At 43.5% G+C, this 23,847-nt stretch overlaps 8 protein-coding genes across 8 annotated transcripts; 4 read left to right on the top strand and 4 right to left on the bottom strand.

The window, feature by feature from the left end:
* Positions 1–187: 187 nt before the first annotated feature.
* Positions 188–989, bottom strand: N7478_011806 (uncharacterized protein; the record flags this gene model as incomplete). Its single annotated transcript, XM_056928020.1, has 3 exons — positions 188–596; positions 662–798; positions 858–989. The coding sequence occupies 3 exons, from the start codon at positions 987–989 to the stop codon at positions 188–190; spliced, it is 678 nt and encodes a 225-aa protein (XP_056773747.1).
* Positions 990–1,833: 844 nt separating this feature from the next.
* On the top strand, positions 1,834–2,799 carry N7478_011807 (uncharacterized protein; the record flags this gene model as incomplete). Its single annotated transcript, XM_056928021.1, has 1 exon — positions 1,834–2,799. The coding sequence occupies one exon, from the start codon at positions 1,834–1,836 to the stop codon at positions 2,797–2,799; it is 966 nt and encodes a 321-aa protein (XP_056773748.1).
* Positions 2,800–3,124: 325 nt separating this feature from the next.
* N7478_011808 (HET domain protein) lies at positions 3,125–3,433 on the top strand (the record flags this gene model as incomplete). Its single annotated transcript, XM_056928022.1, has 1 exon — positions 3,125–3,433. The coding sequence occupies one exon, from the start codon at positions 3,125–3,127 to the stop codon at positions 3,431–3,433; it is 309 nt and encodes a 102-aa protein (XP_056773749.1).
* A 1,340-nt stretch (positions 3,434–4,773) lies between these two features.
* Positions 4,774–6,184, top strand: N7478_011809 (uncharacterized protein; the record flags this gene model as incomplete). The annotated part of the gene is made up of 7 exons (XM_056928023.1): positions 4,774–4,972; positions 5,025–5,279; positions 5,333–5,359; positions 5,424–5,447; positions 5,505–5,675; positions 5,732–6,078; positions 6,137–6,184. 7 exons carry the CDS (start codon positions 4,774–4,776, stop codon positions 6,182–6,184), a joined length of 1,071 nt encoding a protein of 356 aa, XP_056773750.1.
* A 1,456-nt stretch (positions 6,185–7,640) lies between these two features.
* Positions 7,641–8,782, bottom strand: N7478_011810 (uncharacterized protein; the record flags this gene model as incomplete). The annotated part of the gene is made up of 2 exons (XM_056928024.1): positions 7,641–7,802; positions 8,141–8,782. 2 exons carry the CDS (start codon positions 8,780–8,782, stop codon positions 7,641–7,643), a joined length of 804 nt encoding a protein of 267 aa, XP_056773751.1.
* A 5,817-nt stretch (positions 8,783–14,599) lies between these two features.
* On the top strand, positions 14,600–15,124 carry N7478_011811 (uncharacterized protein; the record flags this gene model as incomplete). Its single annotated transcript, XM_056928025.1, is given in 3 exon segments — positions 14,600–14,830; positions 14,942–15,009; positions 15,022–15,124. 3 exon segments carry the CDS (start codon positions 14,600–14,602, stop codon positions 15,122–15,124), a joined length of 402 nt encoding a protein of 133 aa, XP_056773752.1.
* Positions 15,125–15,476: 352 nt separating this feature from the next.
* On the bottom strand, positions 15,477–17,023 carry N7478_011812 (cytochrome P450; the record flags this gene model as incomplete). Its single annotated transcript, XM_056928026.1, has 3 exons — positions 15,477–16,462; positions 16,529–16,781; positions 16,871–17,023. 3 exons carry the CDS (start codon positions 17,021–17,023, stop codon positions 15,477–15,479), a joined length of 1,392 nt encoding a protein of 463 aa, XP_056773753.1.
* A 4,956-nt stretch (positions 17,024–21,979) lies between these two features.
* On the bottom strand, positions 21,980–23,407 carry N7478_011813 (MFS transporter; the record flags this gene model as incomplete). The annotated part of the gene is made up of 1 exon (XM_056928027.1): positions 21,980–23,407. The coding sequence occupies one exon, from the start codon at positions 23,405–23,407 to the stop codon at positions 21,980–21,982; it is 1,428 nt and encodes a 475-aa protein (XP_056773754.1).
* Positions 23,408–23,847: the final 440 nt, after the last annotated feature.

Here is a 23,847-nt window from a genome sequence, read left to right on the forward strand (position 1 = left end):
GGCCCCCGACGATATATATTCGTTTTCAGGGTAAAAAATGAAAATAAAAAAATTATTGAAGATCACCAATGGTTTGTTAATGTACTATGTAGTACCTAAAAAGCTATTTTGAACATCTGTCCTCGTCTGCTGCGTCACGCGAGATATAAATGGATGGCCATCTATCATTTAATATGACATCTCCCTTCTATATGAGAAGGGCTAGTCCCCCCATGATAGCTGCCCCAACAGCCACAAACATATTTCCAAGTTCAGCTTCCTTGGATGCGACACCACTCTTGGTCACACTTGCGGCAGAACCAGTTTTACTAGCGCTCTCATTAGTAGTCGAACTCTTGGTAGAAGATGCACTTGAGTCGGTAGTACTGGCCGCACCACTTGTCATGGTAGCGGCGCTTCCGGTACTGGCTTCGGAAGCTTGCTTTGTATTGGTGCCGGTGCTAGTGGGCGTGTTGAAACCCAGTGCAACAGCAGATGCCGGTAAAGTTTCCGTCTGCGAGAGTGTGGCCACATAGGTTCCACTTTCACCTGACTGATACAAAGTGCAAAGGGCCGAAGATCCAGCGTTGATATATTTACACCCAACGGATGAGAAGCTTAGAAAAGATTAGTGTCACATTGCAGGTCTACACGCTCATCCCCCAAAACAGTCTCTACTCACAAGGGCTCCGACGGGTCAGTGTACGAGCACCCGACATAAGATGGGCCCGTGACAATAGTGGCACCCGCACTAGGCAACGTGCAAACATCTGCACCGCTGTTATCGCATTTGGCAATATAGGTGGCATGGGTGGCATCCTAGACAGACTGATTAATACGCAACGCCATTGTCCTGGAGCTTCGAAATCATCACTTACACTGTCAGCCGTAGAAATTGTCACATAGCCTGAGTCAACAAAGAATTGATTTAAGAAAGGGGAGTCCGCTATGTGCTGGTTGGCAGCGGCGGTCGCAGCACCGGCAAGGATCAGAAGCTTTCGAATTGACATGGTTGTGGTATTGAATAGAGAATTGTTCGTAATTCAGAATATGACTTGCACAAGGAAATGGCAATTAGGGATCGAGAGATCTTTTGTTGTTTTTTCTTGGGGGATGCCAAGGGACGCTAATTAAAGCCAAGGTCGTATTGGCAACTTAGCCAAAGCTCGGCTAAAGAGTGCTTGGACCCTTGCTCTAGGGATTTCGGCGTTGAAGAAAACCATTGGGAACGAAGGGTTCGCCTGTGGCGCTCGCTAGCCATATTCGCTAGCCTAGTTACGGCACCGATTTCTTGACACCTGGATCGAGCGGTAGACACAACAAAAGTCGTTTTCTGGGTTGGCTCCTCGCGAAAAAGTAGAATTGTCCATAACAAAAGTTGTCATAGCTGAGTAGACGCCAATACATAACTCTTCAACCCCTGACATTTCAACTCACCACTTATCGCTAGAAAGCTTGGATTAATTCGGCACTTTTCTTAGAACAGTAACAATTCTAATTTTCTTTTTTTTAACATAATATAAGGCTACTCCCCAGACCGTTAGATCGTTAGCCGACGTGAGACATTCTGGAGGGTCTAACCGCTCTATAGGTTCTGCTCTGGTCACAATGTATCGTATTGAGTCAATAACCACAGGCCTCACTACCGGATTTAGGGGATTGGTTGGTCATTTTCATCCCGTGGCTTGTTTCAATTATCCCCGGCGAAAGGCAACAAAGTTTTCTGTCTCACCACGTATTCTATAAGCTGTCTCAGCGGCTGTCCGTTACTAAGAACCAATTTCACGTTTGCCATTGTAGTTCCTCCAAAGCTATTTTCTCCATGAAATCTACTAATCTCATCAAATGGTGACCATGTCTTTGTGCGAAGACTGTGGCACTTGGGACCTAGACAAGAAAGGCTCCTTTGATGTCGTTTTGGGTAAATATGAAGATCTTGTCACCAAATCGGACAACGGATGTGAGTCTTGTAGATTATTCTGCTCAATTTTGCAAACCTCCGGTCAGTACGAGGGCCAGTTGAAAAAACTAGCAGGGCAGGACATAGCATTTTGCAATGTGCGTCCAGATGCTAGAGAGCCAGGTTTCATTGGTATGGCTATGTCTTGGGATGATTTGTGTCTTGACATATGTATGGCGGGTAACTATGAAGGTATAAAGAGACACGTCCACGCCAATTTACGGGTCTTGATGATTGAGAATTCCAGGGCCGCTCATCGGACAATTGGCTCACTTCATGATGTTGCAGGGAACTCGCAAGATGACAAATGCGTGACCAAGATATCTTCGTGGATGTCGCAATGTGCAGAACACCAGAAATGTCACCAATTCGAGCCAGTTTCATTGCCGGAGAGGACCATAGAGGTCTCCTCCGATCCAAGGGTCGCTTCATGCATTATCGCTTCTGGCGGAGAAAATGGTGCCTACATCATCTTAAGTCATCATCACTCTGCGGACTCGGCTAGTTCAAACACCAAAGAGCTGCCCAAAGCTAGCCTGCCAGACGTTTTCGATACTGCACACTACCCAAAGGCCGTAGCTGATGCCGCTGACATCACTCGCAGGCTGGTATATCAGTACCTTTGGATATGGCAGCTCTGTCTGACGACCAAGGAATCTTCCAAGAACCCAGCCAACTTCCTAGGTATAAATGGCAGAGCGAGTCTGATGCTTACAGCTTCTTTAAGTTCTGAGCCCAACCTAGGCTCTTTCATAAAGAGATATCCTTCGTTCTCCAGCATTGGGAATTACCAAAGACGGGTCTCTCAGGCCCCGTGCGCTGCACTGGATGACGAACATCCAGGAATCGCCACTTTATAGACAAGGCTGGAACGTGATTGAGAGAATACTTGCACCGCGTATCGTTCATTTCACAGATCGACAATTAGTCTGGGGGTGTTCATCGGGCTGTTAGTTCGAGGCAGCAAATATTATTAAGAAAGATGACTCCGGTCCAAGGATCAACGGCTATGATAAGAAGCGTTTCCATCAATTTGTAGAGAGTGCGCTGCTGTCATCCTTGACTGATATCAATTAAACCCCCAATACTGGCGAAGAGGGCCCTATTTCACGGCTTGAAGCTTGGGCGGACAGTGTGAATGCACTCTCATGGGGACGCTTTGAGAGCCTCTCAGATAAACTCCTCATGGCCGGTAACGCTGCGCTGGGCATTAGTGACAGTAGCATGGGAGACTACCTAGCCGGAATTTGGAGCAAACATGTCGTATCTGAGCTCGCTTGGGGCCGAATGTTTTCACCTTTGATATCAGTTACTGAATATGTCGCTCCTACTTGGAGTTGGGCTAGCGTGAATGTCCCTATGGCTATAGATGATGTTCGTGAGGGCCTTGCTTCGGATTTAGCGTGGGCTCAAAAGTATCGTCCTGAGCTTGTCTCGCACCGCATTCTTGATGCAGACCATTCAAACCCATACGGAAATGTATTATCCGGATAACATATTGTCCTTGATGTAGCCTTTATTGGGCTCATGAGACTAACGGGTGCACTGAGCGATGGTAAAGAATCATTCAGTCAGACCGATTCTTGATCAATCGCTGCTGTTTGAATGCCTCTGCTGCAGACCAAGGCCAACGGAGGTTCAAGAGGCAGATTCTAAGAAATTTAGTCGGGAGATTGATCATCATATTTGTGCTGTGCTAAATATTGATGACTGGGCTAAGAATACTGACAAGGTTGGGCCATGCGTGTGCCTTATTCTGAAAGCGTCTGACAGAGACGATTCTTATACTAAAGTCGGCTTGTTAACCGTTGTACCCAATCGTTGGAACAAGCCGGTCAATCCCAGTGGCACATTCGATATATTAGGCTGGGAAAGACGCCAGATGAGGCTAGTGTGCATAATGAAGGCTGTGTAGTTGCTCTTTGCTTCAATCGTGATGCGAATCCATACTATGGTAGGAATTAAGCTTGTAAGATCGGACTCATGCCGTGTCGTATATAAAGTCAATAACGGTACACAAGCGGGATTTTTCCCTTTATACTGACACCCACATTTAGTTTGATCAAGCGAGAAGTGTTGAACTAAGTAGTTTTAAAAGCCTGTCACAGCCAATGAACGAATCTGATAATTCGAAGCAGTTAAATTTGATGAGAGTGGGACTCCTCTTTGTCCAGTACCCCTCTATTTGCACCCACCCAGCACGCGTAGTCACCCTCTAGCGAGGAACTCCCGTGCCCGTTCGACAGTCATTCCTTGCGATTCCACCTGCCACTAAAAGGATGCTGCTTATCTTGGTTATCTAATATTTTTTTTCCCTGACAGCGGCTGTACTCATTGGTCGGCTCAGAACAATAAGTACCAATACTGGACCGGTCGCATCTTTGCAAGGAAACTCGAGCCTGGCTGAAATATTTTAGTAGTTTTGAATAGTTAGCTCCAAACGTTAAGTCCAAAACTTACTGTATATTACTGTTATCGAACACTATTAGTGTAAGTGTAAAATTTCTTAGAATGAGATATTGTGGGTAGGCCTCTCAATGGTCCGGTCCCTTTACCGGTCAGCCGATTCTGATTTCAGTAAGTAGCCGAACTCGCCAAGAAGCGGCTCGCCAATTTTCCAGAATTGGCTAGACAGACTTGCACGCTAAGAAGTAAATCTGGGGGTGCGGGGGATGTAGGTGTAGGGGATCCCAATCTGGGGAAGCAAGGACTTATTTCGTTTCGATACTTAAATAAACCCCTGCCTACACCTCCGAAGATGGTACAGGTTCACCGCTGAAGTAGCTTAGCACCCACGGAGAAATATTCATTCATCGCTTTGCGGTCGAGTCGAAATGAGTCTGGAAAGCGCCCGCCAGTTGAAGATGAAAGAGGGCGCCGATGGTGTTGCTGGAGAGGTGGAGGTATCAGGCAGAACTGATACGGTAGAGATTGAGATGACAAAGATGCACCAAATTGACAATCGCAAAGAGCTTGAAGCCAAGTTTGTTCGAAAACTTGATCTCAGATTATTACCGCTGATGATGTTGATTTGTGAGATGTTCTACCGTGTCCCAAGCACAATTGAAGCACTATTTGAACACAGTTACTAATGAATTCTGTGATGGAGATGTCCTCAACTACCTTGATCGGAATAATATCGCAACTGCGCGTCTAGGAAGCCTGGAGGAGGACTTGGGACTTTATGGAAACCAATATAACACCGTTATCAGTCAGTTCCCACTCCTCGTTGAGAATTCACGTATATTAATCCAGCTTAGGTCTGTTCTTTGTCGGATATATTCTGACTCAAGTTCCGACCAATATGATTTTGAACAAGATGCGGCCATCATTATTCCTGGTAAGTTTAAAAGATCTTACAGGAATTTTATTAAGGGCTAATCCTGTCAACAGCCAGCAGTTATGTGCGGATGGGCAGTAGTTAGTAGCTGCACCGGTGCAGTTCAAAGTTATCGTGGACTGTTGGCATTACGTTTCATTCTAGGCTTTGTGGAGGCCCCGTTTTTTCGTAGGTCTGCATGACGCCAACGGTCATGTCCCGTGATAAAGGGCTAATATGATGAAGCTGGTGCATTATTTCTATTCTCTTCGTGGTACACTAAAAAGGAACTAGCTGCCCGAATCTCTATTCTTTATGTCGCCGCGCAGATATCAGGTGCTTTTGGCGGCCTTCTTGGCAGTGCTATCATGTCTGGGATGGATGGAAAAGCTGAATTATCGGCATGGAGATGGCTTTGTAAGTTATTATCTGCCTATAGCATGACCCAATGAAGCTCTAACTCAATGGAACAGTCATTATTGAAGGATGTGCAACAATCCCAGTGGCCTTGTGCGCCATGTTCTTTTTGCCAGACTACCCAGAGACTACAAAGTGGCTAACTGAGGAAGAGCGTACACTGGCCATTGCACGCCTAGCGGAGGAAGCAAACGAAAGTGATCATGAAGAGACAAACAGCAAATTTGAGGGCTTGAAACTTGCATTTGCAGACCCTGTCCTCTATATCATCTGGGTGATGCAGCTAGGCCTGAACACAGCCGCCTGCTTTACGAACTTTTTCCCCACGATTGTGGAAACATTGGGATATGGCACAACCGAGACGCTCTTACTGTCTGCGCCGCCATACATCTTTGCAGCTATTGTCAGTGTCTCCAATTCATTCCATAGCGATCGGGTCAATGAACGTTGGCTCCATGTAGTATGGCCTCAAGTATTTAGCAGCGTTGGCTTTATCATCAGCGCCGTGACTTTGAATGTAGCAGCGAGATACATTTCAACCTTTATGATGATGTCCATCTACGCCTCCTTTGGTTGTATCCTCTCTTGGGTGTCTACTTCACTGCCCCGTCCTCGATCCAAGCGTGCAGTGGCATATGCAGTGGTGAATGCAGGGTCAAACTTCGCATCTATCTATGCGAGTTACTTTTATCCTTCTTCACAGGGGCCGAGATACTGGCAGGCTAACGTGGCTAACGTGGCCTTCTCTGCCCTTTGCATTGTCATGGCAACGCTCCTTCATTTTACATTGCGTTGGCGCAATCGTTGTTTGGATAGGGCATCAGATGCAGATACTGTAGCTGGAAGAGATCCGGTTGGAGAGGGATCAGAATGCTCTGCATTAGCGATGAAGTGGAATTGTAACCCTTGCTATCGCTATACTACCTGATTCCGACGCTCACCAGCTTTTGGCTAAAAAAATGCAACCTTGTAGCCGCTGCACTGTAGGTCTCGGCCTATTCATGGTTATCATCCTCATTTCACATTCATGACACGTCGTTATCTCCTGGACACTCAGCCTAGTGGGCTTTCTTTCCTGTATGAATTTCGATACTGTTTTCTTTGGTTCTCCACATTTTCTAACTTTGTAAACCAATAAAAGAAATAAGCTTGGTTAATTATTAAAGGGTTTTTCTGAAACGAAATGTGTCGTAGTTGGTGCCTGAGCGGCTGATTTAACTCGATCGGGGCTATCCTGGGATATAGTGTTACGGGCTGTCACGGGTAGCTAAGTGCCCAGGTGGTCACTCTAAGCTGACCTCGTGCAGGTCGATAGGTAACTCAAGTATACCTTCTCGCAGCCGTACTCATTGCTGTGCTCTGCCTTACACAGGCTCGGCGTTGCAGGGTCCAATACAAATTGCCTTGCCAACTGAATTCTATGAAGCCCGCCCGTACAGGCAACGGTACGATTGTGGCTGAGACTTGAGGACGAGCCTCGACGGACGTATACGACCACTACGAACGATACTCACTGTGACCAGTTAGCCGTGTGTAACACCTAGTAACTATACTTCTTACTACGCTAAATACACTAAAAATAAAATAGAGGGTGCGCTAATAATTAATCGAAAAAACTATGGTAATTTAAGCCTCGTCTAAGCTAGGAATATTGATATAATATATATAAATATATATTTAATGTAATACACACTAGCCTGCTTCTTTCCTCCTTTACTTAAGAAATCGGCCCTAAATATAATGCATTGCACTATACTTACTCCTATATATTCGATAAAGTATTTATGGGCTAAAGCCGGCTGGTCAGTTCTTAAATACACCAAGAAGAAAAATAATATATTGTTATAGTAAATTGGCTCACAAATAAGAACGTTGAATCTTTATGTATATAAAATCACGATCATATTGCCTTGCCGTTGTTGCTTCCATGCCAAATGTCATAACTTGAATCATATCCACTATTCTTCAAGCATTCAGGTTCGACTCGTCTTCTCTGTCAGTTTCATAAGTAGAATCTTGACGACTAATTCTCGCCCAGGTGACTTTTGAAGCAGCCTTCCACTCAGCCTCACGGAAGTCATACGGCCAATCATATTGCTCCTGGAGAATCTTCTTAATTTGAGGGTACTGTAGACGTTTATTGATTAATATTGGACCATGTCTTTATATAAGGCATGTGGAAGAAAAAAGGATTACCTACTACACCGTAAATATCATTTGCTTCCGTAAACCAAGTCACAAGGATATCTGGTCATGTTAGGAAGGATCTCAAGTGATCTGACTTGTTGAAGATGGGATGCGAGGTATGTCGGTGCATGATGCGGATGACACTGTCGATAATCATCGTCTGGAGTTGAGTCCTGTAAGTCCCACACTCGAATTGTGTCTGCAAGTTATATTAACGACTATATTTCTTACCTTGGCAACACAGAATATCAGGAGAAACAATGGGAACACTAATTTACTTTCGTATCGAGGATTGAATGGCAGCCCTCATCAGTTGAACAAGTCAAAGCTATCTCGTGGGGAAGAAGGAAGTCTGGTCGGGGATCATCGTCAATCTCGAACCGATTCGGATCACGGCCTCCCCAGATCTCATAGTCCTGAAGATAGGCGAAAGCCCTTGACCAACGGTAGATGAATTCAACATTGCTGGCTGTCCTCGAGAATCGAAAGTATGGTAGTCGCTTCATCAGCGAGATCACCACGGGGTCAATGTGAAGATCCTCACATAGGCTTTGGTTAATTTTGTGACCTCTTGGTGGGGCCCAGGTGACCTCCCAATCCGAAATACAATTTAGTTGTAGATAGATGCGGTATATGTCACTGATGATGTTGACAACTGTATCTTCGCTATAGGGGAGCCGAGAGAGATGAAACTCAGTAGTAATATCCTGTACTTCATTCAAATCTTCTTGTAAAGGGGGAGGTGAGTGTAGGGGCGAGATTTCTCTTTGGTGGTATCGTTTCCAGCACCAACGGAGTCCAATCATTGCCATAACCATGACCACTTGGATTGCTTGAGCAATCAAAAAGCATATTGAACATTTGGCGAAAATGCATTGACTAGCGAGAGATGGAGCGGCAACTGGGTAGTTCTCATCCATTTCATGCGAACGCGATCGTGTGTGGCAAGATGAAAAGCTGCCCAGGAATGAGGCTACGATTTTAGAGACGGGCGATGGTCAGAGTAGGATTTCATCTCAAAGACTGGAGATAATGATGCGTAAGGTGCGAAGGAATCAAATGATGAGGTTCATGGAGCGTTGGGAGGTGAACATCTCCTGCGTTGGAGACTCGGGGACTAGTACTAGGTGTCAGGGTGTTCCATTTTCGACGGTCCCCATTGGTTGCCCAGACATGCTCAAATCACATGATTTGTCACTAGACCACATGACTTGCAAGGTGATAGCTGTATAGTGACCTCGGGAGCATCAATCAACCTCTTAGAACCAAACGCGACTTGATTGATTTATTTATTTACGGAACTGTCAGGTATAAGGCCCGATTTGCCGGCAGGGCACTGTAGGATAGCCAAAAAGGAATAATAAGATATAAAAGAAATCAGAATCTGATACCTAAATAACTATTAGATTAAAAGGTTGACTTTAATAACCTGATTGGGTGGGTCTTTGAAACAATCAAAAATATATACAATTTTATGTAGAAATAATGCATGTCGCGGGTACAGCATATGCAAAGAAGCTCCTCTCCATCAATCCTCCATCCCTGCCTGACTAGGTAATGTTGCTGCCCGGGACATTTTACTGTCGAGCACTGCCAGTATCAAAGTTATGTGAATAGGATCTACCTAAACCATTAACCAGCACATACGACCACAGGGTGTGGAGAACAGGGCTTCCCGTCCGCTCAGCCGTACTTAAGCCACACGCCGGTCAGTTAGTAGTATGGTGGGTGACCACATGCGAATCCTGACTGTTGTATGTTTTTTTTTGATTTTTTTTTTGATTCGTCGAGGAAACTCCACTTGCCGCCCTACCCTTTAGCCAATCATGTAGGTACTTCTCAGTACAGAATCGGGCGCGCCTTGGTGTAGTATAACTATATGGAGGAAGACTCGGGACGGGTATGTTTGCACTGTTTGCACGTTTGTGCGGTTTGACCCACTCTCGGATGCAGACCAATCATCTGATTGGTCTGGAGAGTGGGCATCCGCCTACATGTATGTAGCATAGCTCTCTCTCTTCTTTCCCTTTCCTCAACCTTGTTATTCGTTGTTCTTCGCACTTTTCTCTATTCTAGTAGATCATAGGCACCTCATCACACTTGGCATCATATTGGCCTACCCTGATATCATGCCGGGCGCATTATGCGTGAGACAAAGCTGAAAGTTGACTGTATTGACACGAAGAGCTTAGAAGTATAGGGTATCGAAGAAAATAGGCTACTACTTAAGATTCTGTCTAATACTAAGATATTAGGCCGCCTTTAGGTTATAATATTATGGGTTGGGACCAAAGAGAAGAGCAAACAAGACCGTATACATTGGTTAGTTATTCCGCATAATTAGTCACGCACAAGCTTAGCTGAACACAAATATGGGTCTAAATCAATGGGCGCTTTTTGGGGCTTCCAGCTTTTAGCTCAACCCTGATGCGAATAGATACCGATCATGTTCCTCTATTCTCCAATTTCTTCTCGATAGGGCCAATTAAATACGCGAAAATCCAGGAATTGAGCGCGACTTGTGACTTTCCGTTGAGGAATTTTCTCGTCATACCTTGGCCTTCTATGGTCTCTTGTAAACCGAAGCCAAAGAACCCATCGAAAAGCCTCATCACACGCGAAATTAGATTTAGAAACTCCGACTTCGACCGGATTTACCGATGCCTGGATAAAAGAATAGCTATGTTGGTATATGCCTGCCCTGCGAAGCTATCTTTGAAGCATCAAGGTTTGTAAATTTTATATAAATGAAGCTGAATTACTGAATAGAGTCACTAGCCGCATTCTGTATTGGTGTCCAAAAGTCCGAGCCGCCCGAGTTAAAGTCATTCGTCGACGTCAATACGTAGTTTCACATTATCATTCCCACCACCACTGCTCCCACCACCACAGCTCCCACCACCACAGCTACCGCCACCCAGCGCAACATTAAGCAGTTGAAGCCCAAGCCGATGCCGTTAGTCATAGAGAGGGATGTTTTCTGATGGGAGGTTCAGGACTGGGACTGGGCACGCTGGTTCCGCAAGAGTTCCTGCAGGTCGGCTTTGAAGTTATTGAAGTCGGGGACAGCCGCTTTTTTCGACATTGCCGCCTACTTGGCCATTGCTGTTGTAATTGGCCAGAACCCACTGGTCGTTATTGAACAGATATAAGACAACGAACTATGGATTGATCCACTTGTATTAGTGGCAGATGCTGCAATGGCAAAGAAAGAGTGAATTTAAGGCGCACGTATGGTTGTGTGCATGAGTGAAAGATAAAATATACTCACCATGTCCTTCAGACTATTTATATCGCGCAAGGTAGTATTAAGCTTGCCCTTTGTCCTGTAGAGATTCCAATACCTGCTACCGCCGGTAGTGGTAACAACATATTAGCTGTTGGGACCGAAAGTAACACTGGCTGGGTAATCTCCGCTTTTCTAGTTTCCATTTGGAAGAAAACGCTGTTTGCAAGCTTTCTCCATCCCTTCAGACAGGCTTCCCTGAGCCGAACCTTTGGTAACAAAGGCGAAATATGTACTAATCTGTCCAAGAGAGTACTGAAGGGAGGCATGGCCGAGCAAGCTGCTGTTGTTCTTGATCAACTATTCTGTGAGACTAGCTGGTAGGTTCCTGTGGCCTGTGAAAAAGACCGGTAAGTCCCTAGGGGCCTATTGACCGGTACTATACTATGTACGAAGATTCTCGGAGTTATTATGTGCGATGTACACTACCAGGAAAGACCCGTTCGGGCCGAGAGCCATCTCTCGGATATCTCTAATCTTCGGCTGTTGCTTTATTAGCTCTTTCATGCCCTCTGGAAGGTTACCGGACGCCCTGTGCTTGGGGGAAATAACAAGGTAGGTATTGTTAGGTCCTAGTGTGATGTAGGTGGCTATGGCTAGAGAGGATAAAGTAGAGGTAGTGGGTATAGTACGAAAGAAGAGCGATTACTAATTTGGGTTGTGAGGATATTCTGTGAAGACTATACAGAGTGTGATAGTTTATTTATTTTATGTTTTTTTTATCGATTAAGTCCTCTTCACTTGCTTCTAGTTTTTGATGTCCCCAAGTATTTGAGGCGGCTGATCTCTGTTCCTTTGGGGTGGCGCTCATATTCTAACTTGCTTTTCAAAAGTAGTGTAATCTACTCTATGACGGGGGGTATTAAATCTTTACAAGCCACTTTACACTTGAAATAAATTAAGCATTTACAAGCGGGCTATCGAATGCGGGCTATGTACTGCTTCTTGTTCCGGAACCAGGTGGGTCGAGACCTTTTAGTTACGGCTCCGGGTACACCTACTATGCTGTGATTGGTAGGAACTGTAGGTTGAAGTCCAATTTTACAGGCTATTCTATATTGTGTATAATATCTTCTTGTCCAATTTGAATGTGATGAGATCACTATTTAAGACTCTGGATACAGCACTACTCTTTGTACTGCTGTATCTGAAGGATACCTAGAAGTAGTGCAACTCTTTCTTAAATATAGTACTAAGAACAGTACCCAATATTGCAATTATAGAACTACTCTTATAGCTACTATATCTAAAGGATATATAGAAATTATATAACTCTTTCTTCAGGATAGTACTAATATTAATATCTAAGATAGCTATTTTGGAACTGCTCTTTAGGCTACTGTATTTAAAGGATATCTAGAAGTAGTATAGCTCTTTCTTTAGAATAGTACTAATGTTAATATCCAAGGTAATTATTATAGAAATAATCTTCTAGCTATTGTATTTAGAGGGAATCTAGAAATTGTAAAAGTACTTCTTGAGTATAAGACTGATTTGAATACCCAAGGCGGCTACTATAGAACTGCTCTTCTAGCTGCTGTATACAATAGATATATAGGGGACGTTCAGCTGTTTCTAGAAACACAAGGAATCCCCACTTTCCTTATTGAAGAGACTTGGGACTGACTTTGAAAGTCTCCAATGCGGTAGGCTTGGTGGGCGCATTTCTCACGATCCAGTTAGATAAAATCTATACCACAGACGAGGCTCTAATGACGGCTGCGAAAAGCGAATATAGTGTTTAGTTACTAGGCCTTCTTTTAGACAGCAGTTCCGCAATAGCTAAAGACATTTCCTGGGCGCGGGAATTGAGAAAGGTGGGTTATGATTGCCAAGATATTATTGATATCTTTTTGGAAGATAAGAAAGATTTGCCTTGGATCTTTTTCCAGCCAACCCCCTTGCCTTACCTGGAGATTTAACCTGATCGATATATCCCAGAGTGTCACTATATCTTTTTATATGGCGAGCGGGGGCCAATGCAGAATTTGTACTAAATACCCACAAGCAATTCAATGTTGCTTGATTAGGTGGAAATTATCTATTATATCCAAGAAAAGTGTGGCCTGGCGGGGGTAAGTCCTATCAAAAGAACGGTAATTGATTGGGTTGGATGGATTGAAGTCAATGCGCGTGATCAGGCTCTTTTGGTTTCATATACGCTGCCCACAGATAGAACAGCTATTCGCAGTATTGGAATGATTTTATATCGCATCCATCAAGCTCTGGAAGGGATCTGTCAGGTCGCTGCTCTGATTCAAGCAAACAACCTTTGCTGCAATTCCTTCACGTTACTTAGATCCAGATCTCAAGTAGATGGACAGTTATCACCACCTCGTGGAGAAATAATATCTATTCTGTTAAGACTACTTCTGGATCTTCTTGAGGAGCTGAAAAATGCCATTAATTCGATCTCCGAAACTCTTGATACCGAAAAGCTTTTATCTGTATCCAAGAGGGTTTGGGCGATATATGGACGGATATACCAGAGGATTCAAGTGCTGATTGGTGTCTTTATCTTTGTGTGCGGTCAGTCCAATTTCTTTACCTTGGCTTTCTTTCCTACTCTCAAGCACATATAGGACCCCTTCGACTTTTCTTCTTGGATTTTCTTGCGCTGAAGGTCAAATTGATGGGATTTCAAAAGGAATGGTCCCAACAATTTCTGATTGCTGGAATGGTAAATCTTACCTGCCTAAGTGAGTTGACACGCGGGTAGGTCCTTTGTTTTTGTGCTAATGGGGCTCCATCAGGAAGTCAATGTTTGGGGTTGCAATATGATATCCTGGGACATGTCAGTGATCTATTTGATACCTGGGGTCCTGAAAACTTCCTGGTTTGGGAAAGTGACTAGTCTACTGTTGCAATCAAAGTTGGCGACGGATATATTTCAGCCTCCGGAAGTGAAAGGTTTCATTGGATAAAACAACTGCCTGATATCCAAAAGTTGGACCCGATTGATACTGCAAAACCACTTTTGATAGGATAATTGGTCTCAATAAACGCAGCTTGTTAGACTATTGTGACCGACTGTCGCGGTATATGGGGAAACTTTTTTGGAACAGCTGGGAACAAGTCCATCTTACTGGGAAGAGTCACAGCGCCAGCTAGCATCTCAAGCCTGTCGATATGTTGCTCTTCAAGCTGCAGCCACTTACAATAATCATCCAGGCATACCAGGCAAGGATCGAGCACTTGCATATCCACCCCAGGAACTGATTCAATTCTTGGACCATTAATGGGGTGTTTTAGTGAGATACTGCACTTGAGTAGCTAGGAAAGTTCGTTTAAGGAGGCTCATCGTGGACCCGATGCCCCGTTTTCCCCTGCATCGCAACGACATCCGAGTGACCTTGAAGAAAAGCTCAGAGATGAGACGCTTCAGATAAGCTCCCTCTTGAGATGGATTGGCGGACTGAGCCAGGAAATGCGCACGGAAACGCTTCATATCATGTCTCGTATCCTGAATACTCTTCGACATACCCGACTGGATCCCACAGGAATGCACTTTTGTGTTGCTTGGCCTTTCCAGGGCAGCACCACCCAATGTTTCAAGGTTGAAGTTGAAGATCAGAATGCCTGGGTCAGATTTATGGCGGATTCTCACGATTCTGCAGCCTTTGATTATCTTACAATGGATTGTTTCGAAACCTCCGAATTCAGGTGCAAAAGGACTTCAACAGTATGTCAGAATATGCATCTACTGGAGACTCAAGTGACTCGCATGGCAAGGACACAAACCCCATATTCTTCCCCTTTAGACCATCATGAGACATGCTTTTTTTCTAAACAGGACAGTATATTCTGGGTTAAGGTGTTTAAGGGTAACAAGGATCAGGGAACAGGTCTTGTCCCTCTTATGTATTTTTAGAGGTTGGTTCTGAGTGAGAGGAAGAAGCAGCACAGTCGGCTACGGGAGATTCCTACAGGCTGTGCTCAAGGAGAAGCTGTTTTGAATCTTCCGGCACCCAAGTAAATTAGATATACATAGGGCACATCTGTCACTTTTCGCTTCTATGGCAGACCCACCGTATCTGCTTGAATATGTGTGCCCCAATTTGGTTTCCCTCCTAATCGCAACCTCCCTATAGAATATACATCCATGTGCTTACTACCCATGAATAGTATGTGGATTGACTATTGCCAGTAGGAACACTCTTAGAGATATGGATGTCGCAGTATGTATCGTGAAATCATAAGAACTGTCATTATTGTATGTACAATAACAGACAGACCATGACACAAGAAAAGAGAGAAAAACGTAACGACGTCGGGGCACGCATAATAAGCATGGTACTGGGATCACCATTTCCCACTATCTCACTTACTTACGTACGACTTGAAAACTTCACTTCGATGCCACTTTGTCGCACGAAAAAGCTATTGTGCGTTTTCCATTCCCTGTTTGGATCGACAAAGCTTATATCATAGCGAGAGATAAGGGTAGCAAGAACTTTGTACACCTCAACGAGAGCTAAATGCTTGCCGATACAGATACGACTCCCGCCTCCAAACGATAGGTCCGTATTATTCATAAGGTGAAGGCGTTGCTGAAATTCTTCTTCAGTCTCCAGTTCCTCATCGCGAAGCCATCGCTCAGGGCGGAAGGTGTCAGCATCCTCACCATAGACTGACACATTTCGCCCAACAACGTAAGGATTCATTCCAACCACGCAACCGGCTGGAACATGACCCCCATCGGGGAGATTAAGACCTTCTTTGGGAACGTATCGTTCAAGAAGCATCGCAACACCGGGATGGTACCTCAAAGCCTCACGGATAACTGCATTCAAGTACGGAAAATTCCTGGAATTCTTATAGGAAGTTGCCGAAAATAATGTCTTCGAATGGTGGGTAGGGATTTCAGACCTAAGGCGCTCCCATATACTTGGTTGTCTTAACGAGTAGTATAGCGCCGTATTAAGGGTGATAGCCGTCGTGTCTGCTCCAGCAATCATAAGGACCATCAACACAGAAATAATCAACGTATCATCGACAACATCTGGGAAGCTTTCCTTTGCCTGGATGAACTTGTCTAAGAAATCCGGCTTCTCTGAGTCATGGTCATCATTACCCTGGAGACGGTCCACTAGATGTTGGATCGAGATATTGGTGATGGTACCGAAAGAGGGTGGCCCAAGCCTATAAACTGGGTTTTTATCAAGTAGATGATCGAGTATTGGCATCTGACCGACCATGGTGAAATAGTCCATAGCAATATTCGCGGTCTTGAGTGTGCCGTCAAAGTCGTAGCCTTTTTCTAGGTATCCGATCGGTTGACTGAATGTAGCTTGGCCAACGACGTCCCACGTATCTTGGCACGGTTAGCTTCAGTACATCGTAGACTCGTGGTAGAATGGGATTATTGGAGTCGACTTACAGTAAGTAATCCATTCTCCAAGGTCGCATATTTCGGAAGAGTTAGATCCGTCGACAAACCTCTCATCTAAGCGCTGGCAAAAATACCGAATCACGTTGTCGATGTGAGGCTCAAGTGTGAGAATCCCATTCAGAGAAAAGTACTTGGAGATGGGTCTTTTCTGCGCTGAATGGACTTCTGGCTTGCATTCACTGAATAGATTATAAATAATCTTTCCGTTGTTCACAGCACTACTGCCATGGTAAAACTCTGTCTAGACCAGAAAATATCATGATATTAGCTCAATCTATACAGAGGTTTCAGACTCGGAGAAACTGATCCGCCAAAGCAAGATATACTTACCTTGACAAAGTTCTCTTTGGTGTTGTAAACAGTCTTAATCAACTCAGGAATATCCAGGTCTAAGACGTTGGGCGCTATCCGCACTACAGGGCCGTACTTTTTGTGTAGCTCGTGGATCACGATATGATAGTTTCCTCGTCGGACATGATACATTCGCCACAGGTTGGTCCATCCTAGAGAAAAAGGCGTGTCAGATATAAATATGAGCGGGCTGAAGAGAACTTGATGCTTTGTTGTAGGTAAATTTGTTCAAGGTAGCTTACCGGCAAGAAATGGGCCAGGATACTTGCCCAGCGGCGAAATTAGGTACGATGCCAAATACCACAGGGGCAGAATCGCCACAGAAAGATACACAAGTCCTGTAACATGTCCTTTAAAGGTACTACCAGTGAATTCTACCATCCTTGTACGATTTCAAGCTTGCCGTCAAGAATGAGTTAATGAGATAAAAATTCGTGACAAAATTGTAAGTAATTTGGGAGTAGTTGCAAGTTGGCAGTCTCGAGGATCACTTCAGAAAACGCCAATTCTTCCAACATTGAAGGCTATAGCCGGCATGGGCGGGGTTGTAACAGGGCATACCCGGGCAGGGGATATTTCCTGGCGCGTATGGCGCTGTCGATCTATACCTCCTTTCCACCTAGGATGCATCTCAAGTTACACAAGCTATCAAAGCTCAAGATATGGCGTCCAAGGTTATTGGCGAGTAACACGTGTCTGCTCCAGCTGGGTGAAACTCTGTTCCGGCTAACATTTGAACCTACCACAGTACTTCTGATAGTCATCATTTTGCTTCAAGTTGCAAAAATTTCCCCTTCCTTATACGAGCTAAAATTCCAGGTGACGGAATAGAGCAGCGAGTGGTCCGAGCCGTAAGCGCTAGGTGACTACCACACATAACTACCATTACATGTTCTAAAGTTTCTTTTTTTTTTCTTTTTCTTTGGCTTTTTTGCTGCCCGTAATTCTGTCTTTCACTTTGCATTCAGTTCGTTCGGCCTATTTAAGTGACTTGTAAATTCTTATCGATGTACCCGTACCGGGTACATATTGAAGAGGAGAAATAGGCCTGTATCGGAATACTAGTCAGAAAAGCCCACAGCAAAACATCAATATCTTTCCCTGGCCATCGCGGGAAGTCAGGATCTCAGAACGTGATCAAAAGAATGTAAGAAGTGTGTATGTTCTAGAACTAATCGCAACGCGATGCTATATAACCGCAAGAAACAAAAAGGGATAATAAATCCGCGACCGTAAGGGTCACTTCTGATTGGATAGAGGTTTCTCCCCACTACAATATACAGAGATGCGACAAAAGTATTCGCACCCCCCTATATACCCCACTTTCTCACCGCCTATACCACCTTCCTAATACACAGAGCAGGAACTACGCTAAAATAGTCGCGTATAGTATGTGTTGGTTATATCATTAGAACTTTAGATATATAGCTTTTATAATCCCTATTCTTCTTCTTACTAGATATATATCTTTATCTTATCTCTATCTATCTTTTATCTCCATATATCAACTGACAATAATAGCTAGATCCATTAAGCTTATATCTGTAATCCGTAAGTATATAAGCTACATACAATTAGATAAGGATATAGACATATCCAAAAACATTATCCCTATATTCCTTTATCAACAATTCGATATTAGATCAAAAAAGAATATAAGAGACATAATAGTATATCAAAATCCTACTCTAACCGTCCGAAAAAGCTCTTAGAAGCTAAGTGTGAAGGGCTACAGTCGAATTGATTCAATTAGGCGGTGTCTGTATACTGTTTATATAGATCTTAAGAATCTGTCAACAAAGGGGTGAACCGTTGTGTTAAGGTTTAGACCTGGCCTTCATCTGCGGGTGACCCTCCAGACCCTCTACCTGACCTACCCTACAGGTAGGTAAATGACTAAGTTATCGACCCTAAGGGTTATTCACCTAGACGTCCGACCCTTAAGAGGGTTATCTGTAGGTGAATCTTAAGGTCCCCAAATAAGATAAATAGGTAGAAAATGTGACTTGCTTATAATATATAAATTATATTGATTTAGAGAGGATTTCTGTAATGGTTACTAAGTTGTCAGGCTAGAGACCTGTGACTAGGCAAGGATATCGGATAGTAGAGATCAAATAGAACAGTTGATATACAGAACTGATTCTTGCAGGACAAGAATCGTAGCTATTGTTCGTGCGTTTTAATATTGCTAGAGCTTGCTAGGGCTTAGGGCAGTCATGCATTAGCGGGTGTATCGTGGTAGATTCGCCCGCGGAGCGGCCATGAATCGTACTCGAATCGTACCCGAAGGGATTCAGGAATCCCGTGACAATTTCTATATATTTATTTATAACTTTTAATATAATAGAAGAGTAAAGGATTAAGGATTAAAAGATAAAATTATAAGAAAATTATATTCTTTATTATATGAATAATAATATAGAATATATAGAATTAAATAGTATAGTAATTATTAAGATCTAAGTATATAGCCCTTAAGTAGCTTTATGTAATGGTTACTAAGTTGTTAGGCTAGAGACCTGTGACTAGGTAAGGATATCGGATAGTAGAGATCAAATAGAACAGTTGATATATAGAACTGATTCTTGTAGGACAAGAATTGTAGCTATTATTTATATGTTTTAATATTACTAGAGCTTACTAGGGCTTAGGGTAGTTATATATTAGTAGGTATATTAAGATAGATTCACCTATAGAATAGCTATAAATCATATCTGAATTATATCTAAAGGGATTTAGGAATCCTGTAATAATATTACTATTAATCTACTTTAGAAATATATTTTAATTACTATACTATAAGTATTCTATAATAACTATTAAAACTAATCTTTTATAAAATATTTCTAGTTAATACTAAGAAACCTAAGATAATAATATATAAAATATTAATTTATAATTTAATTTCTTTATATTTTAAAAGTCTTTATAGTAAAAGATAAGAAGAATTTAGAGGTATACTAAAATAGTTATAAATAATAGTATTTTAAGAAGCTAAATTATCAAATTTATATATCCGAAATAGGAAAAGCATAGAGAAATTATATATTTAAGGGTTAATAAGGGTCAATATAAATAACCCTTAAGAGACCTTTAGAGAGTTAGGGTTAGGGTCAGGGTTTGTAAGATTAGACCCTAACCCTCTGAGGTATAGATAGAGATTCCTGATCTTAGACCCGCAGGGTAGGTAAGTACTAGGTCTATATAAAATAATAAGTAGGGTAGGTTACCTGTTTTCAAAACCTTCGATATTTGGAAGTATAAACCTTGGAAATGTCTACTGGTGCGAGATAGGCCCTAGTAACCTTAGAAGACGGAAGTTAATATAAGAATTCCAATGTTTAATACCAAGGTGCATATGTTTATTCCGAGATTTTGACTATATTCTAGAGGATCACACTCTTTTTCTCTCATCGTCCAAGATTACCCATATGCATATATTTCAGATGAAGGTAATGATCCATCCGAGCAAAATATACTATGTACTAGCACGCCTTATATAAATGGAAAAAGTGCGTCTAGGGATCGATGAGGGGAAGCCTAAGGTGAGGTGTGAGGTGTGAGGTGTGACGTGATATCAACTACGAATGGTGGACCAGTGGTCCCAAGTCTAGCAACATTGAAATGCAAATGTGCACAGAAAATCGGAAAATACCTCAAGTTGTCCGCCCATTCCTCACTCCAGAGCTATATTGACCGTGGCCTCCGACTCAACCTTGGAAGAGTAGGTATATTTCCTGTCGTACTCCAGGGTTAGAACTTCATCCCCCTACCTAGACTCCACTTTACCTCCGACGGCGGAGTATAGGCATATAAAAAGAGTACACAGCCTTCCTGTTTCCACTCCTCAGCCCTCGAGCTTTCACCTTTTGTTCAATCTCCTTCCCATGGTTGATTAAAATACATCATGACACAGAGGAACGGATCAACTGGGTCACCGATCCAAGGTGACGAGGCTTCACTAAGTGAGTCCTCGCCACTATGATAAGGTGCCTACGATCTACCAGAATGGAGAAAGGTGCGAAGAACAACAAACAACAACGTTAAGGCAAAGGGATGAAGAGAGAGCTATACTACATACATATAGGCGGACGCCCACTCTCTAGACCAATCATCTGATTGGTCTGTATCCGAGAGTGGATCAAACCGTACAAATATCCCAAGTCTCCTTTATATAGTTATACTACATCACTCCTACCTAAAATATAGACAGTCCCTTAACCGCATCAACATACAAACATTAACTAATTACAGAAAAGGAATTTCAATTAGCTCTATTATTACTATCTACATAATCGATAGTAAACTTATCTCGCTCCGCAGCCTCAATCCAATATCGCAGCTATACAGACAGCCCTAGTTTCAACAAGTATCAATAGTAGAAATCTAGGATTATACATACATAAATCTTATAATTACTAGCTAAATCCTATATATTATTTTTAATACTAATCTTCCTAGTGCAATATTATATTGTTCTCTTATAGAAAAGATACAAATCAATAACCTCTTGAGGTTGTAAGAGGAAATGCAAGCTGAGCCGCGACCCGGAAAAGCTTTTCGGGCTTCAGTTTTCGAGGGAGCTTGCAGTGTTTTACGTGAAAAGTAATCAACTTTTATTTCTTCATTTCTTTACTTCTTATCTTTCAAACGCAGACTGGTGGATTCTTGTTCAAAATCTGTTGAGAAAAATCAATCTAACTTAGCTGGCTCGCAGCTTCCAACTTCGGATCGAATCTGTTATTCTTTTATCCCATCGCATTCGATTTACTCTTCCTATCGTGTTAAACTATGAATCAAAGAATACCTGCAGTTTCTGTGGCAACTCTTGAACACACCAAAGCTTTGTCTAGTAACGAATGAGTTGCTAGACCGAGACTGACGCTAATCTGGCTTATCTCGATCACTAGTATAGGAGGACGTCCGCCCATCCCGGATCCGGCCAATTTTGTTGATCCACACCCAATTCTGGACCCATGCCACTTGAAAGCCCCAAGGACGTACAAAGCTAACAACCCCTTATAATTCGCAGTCTATCAGGATAGCCAGACCGATGGTATGCACATGAGAACATCCCTGATTTTCCTATAGCTTCCAACGCTCGTGCTTCCTGATAGTTTTGCCGAATTTGTAGATAACTAAAGGAACTGGCACAAGTACTAAAGCTATCAACCCCAAAACAGTATTTCCCCAGCCAAGCCCCAAGGCGTGGTACATTTGCGGTCCAGCTAAGGGAAGGAATGCAGCAACCACACTTCGCATTACAGTGAAAGCAGCGAGTGCACTAGCAGCACATTGAGGGTACGCATCGACAATAAATGCCTGAGTCGGCAGCCAGATGCACTCAAATCCGATGCCAAATACCACAAGCCCAAGGACCGGTACGATCCAAAGACTGCCTTTCTCGCTGCTCCAGCCGAACCAAAAGAAGGCAATCGGTAGTAGACAAGCGAAATAATTGCAGACAGGAAGTCGCATCTCAGGTTCGTATACCCCACCATTAGCCTCAGTCATACAGACTATAGTCTTGTCAGACATGGTCAAAAAGATGAACAGGCCGATGATATATCCAATCAAAAGGGCCAGGTATACGATGCCTGTAATGCCAATAGACCAACCATAGTGGTCCTGGAAGACAATAGGGATAGTGTTGAATAGAAGATAGAGACACCCATATGCAAATGCGATATAAAGAGATATGCCAAACACAATGGCAGAACCAAAAAGCAATCTTAGAGGTCTAGTTAAACCTCCAAGAATTATATCCTCTTTCGACAAGCGAGGAATACTACGATCGGCGAAACAACTCTGAAGCTCGGGTCGGTCAAGCTGCTGGCGTGTTCTGGCTGTCTTCCGTTCGATCAAGACCCGGTGATTGGTTTCGCAGTTGATAATAGCTATTAATACCACTATGAGAAAGGCAGGAATTAGAGTGATCCAATTAGCCCACCGCCACCCTATCGATTCAGCAACAAATCCACCAATGACAGGTGCACAAGAAGGCCCTAGGATCGGCCCAAGTGACCAGATACCCAAAGCTCGGCCACGCTCGTGAATGGGGAAAAGATCTGCTATCGTGGCCCCTCCAATAGTCTGAGAGGCAGAACCGCCGACACCGCACAGAAAGCGAAAGAGAATGAGTGTGTTCAATGAAGGAGCAAGAGCACAACCAATCAGCCACGCACAGAAGAAGGTACTGGAAACAGTTATGATGATGTAGCGGCCATATATCTCGGACAAGGGCGATAGAAATAGAGGTCCCACTGCATAACCTAACAAAAAAATGCTCACTGGAAGAGCACCCTTTGTCAGATTGCTGACCCCGAAGTCCTTCTGAATAAAAGATGTCGCGGGGGCTATGATGGATGAGGCAAACGGAGTCATAAACCCAATGGCCGATAGTATGCTGGTGATCAGCCACTTCCTTGCAGACGTGAAGTTCAAGGGGTTCTCCGGGTCACGCTCACCATCCCAGCCAATAAGACCATTCTCGAGATCCGTGAGAGTCTGCATCACCGGAGGTTGCTCCGCCACATTACGACTAGCAGGTTTTTCAACAACGGCGTTGATTTGATCGCAACCAATCGATATATCGCAGAGGTCAACTTTTTGAATTACATTTCCCTTCTCGAGTTGTATCGTCAGCAATATCAGAGAGACCTAGTGTATCTTTTCTCACATTTTGAATTTGGATTTGACAGTTGCAACCGTCTTGTGAGATACACTTGGCGTCGTCCTTTGAGTCGTTCGGTCTGTGCAACTGCTGTGTGTCAGGCGATTCTGCCGCTTCGTAGACAAATCCATCTATGGCAGCATCTAGTCTGGAGTTCGAGCTAGGATAGCATGTGTGGTTGCTAGAGGGCATGTCGTCTTGCCGTTCTGTCTCCGTCTGAGCAGAAGCCGGCCCCATTTCCTAAGGAGCTTCCGTTATCAATCAACGCAAAAGCTGTTGA

The sequence above is a fragment of the Penicillium angulare genome (genome assembly GCF_028827245.1).
Source record: "Penicillium angulare strain IBT 27051 chromosome Unknown utg000009l_segment0_segment0, whole genome shotgun sequence".
NCBI lineage: Eukaryota > Fungi > Ascomycota > Eurotiomycetes > Eurotiales > Aspergillaceae > Penicillium > Penicillium angulare.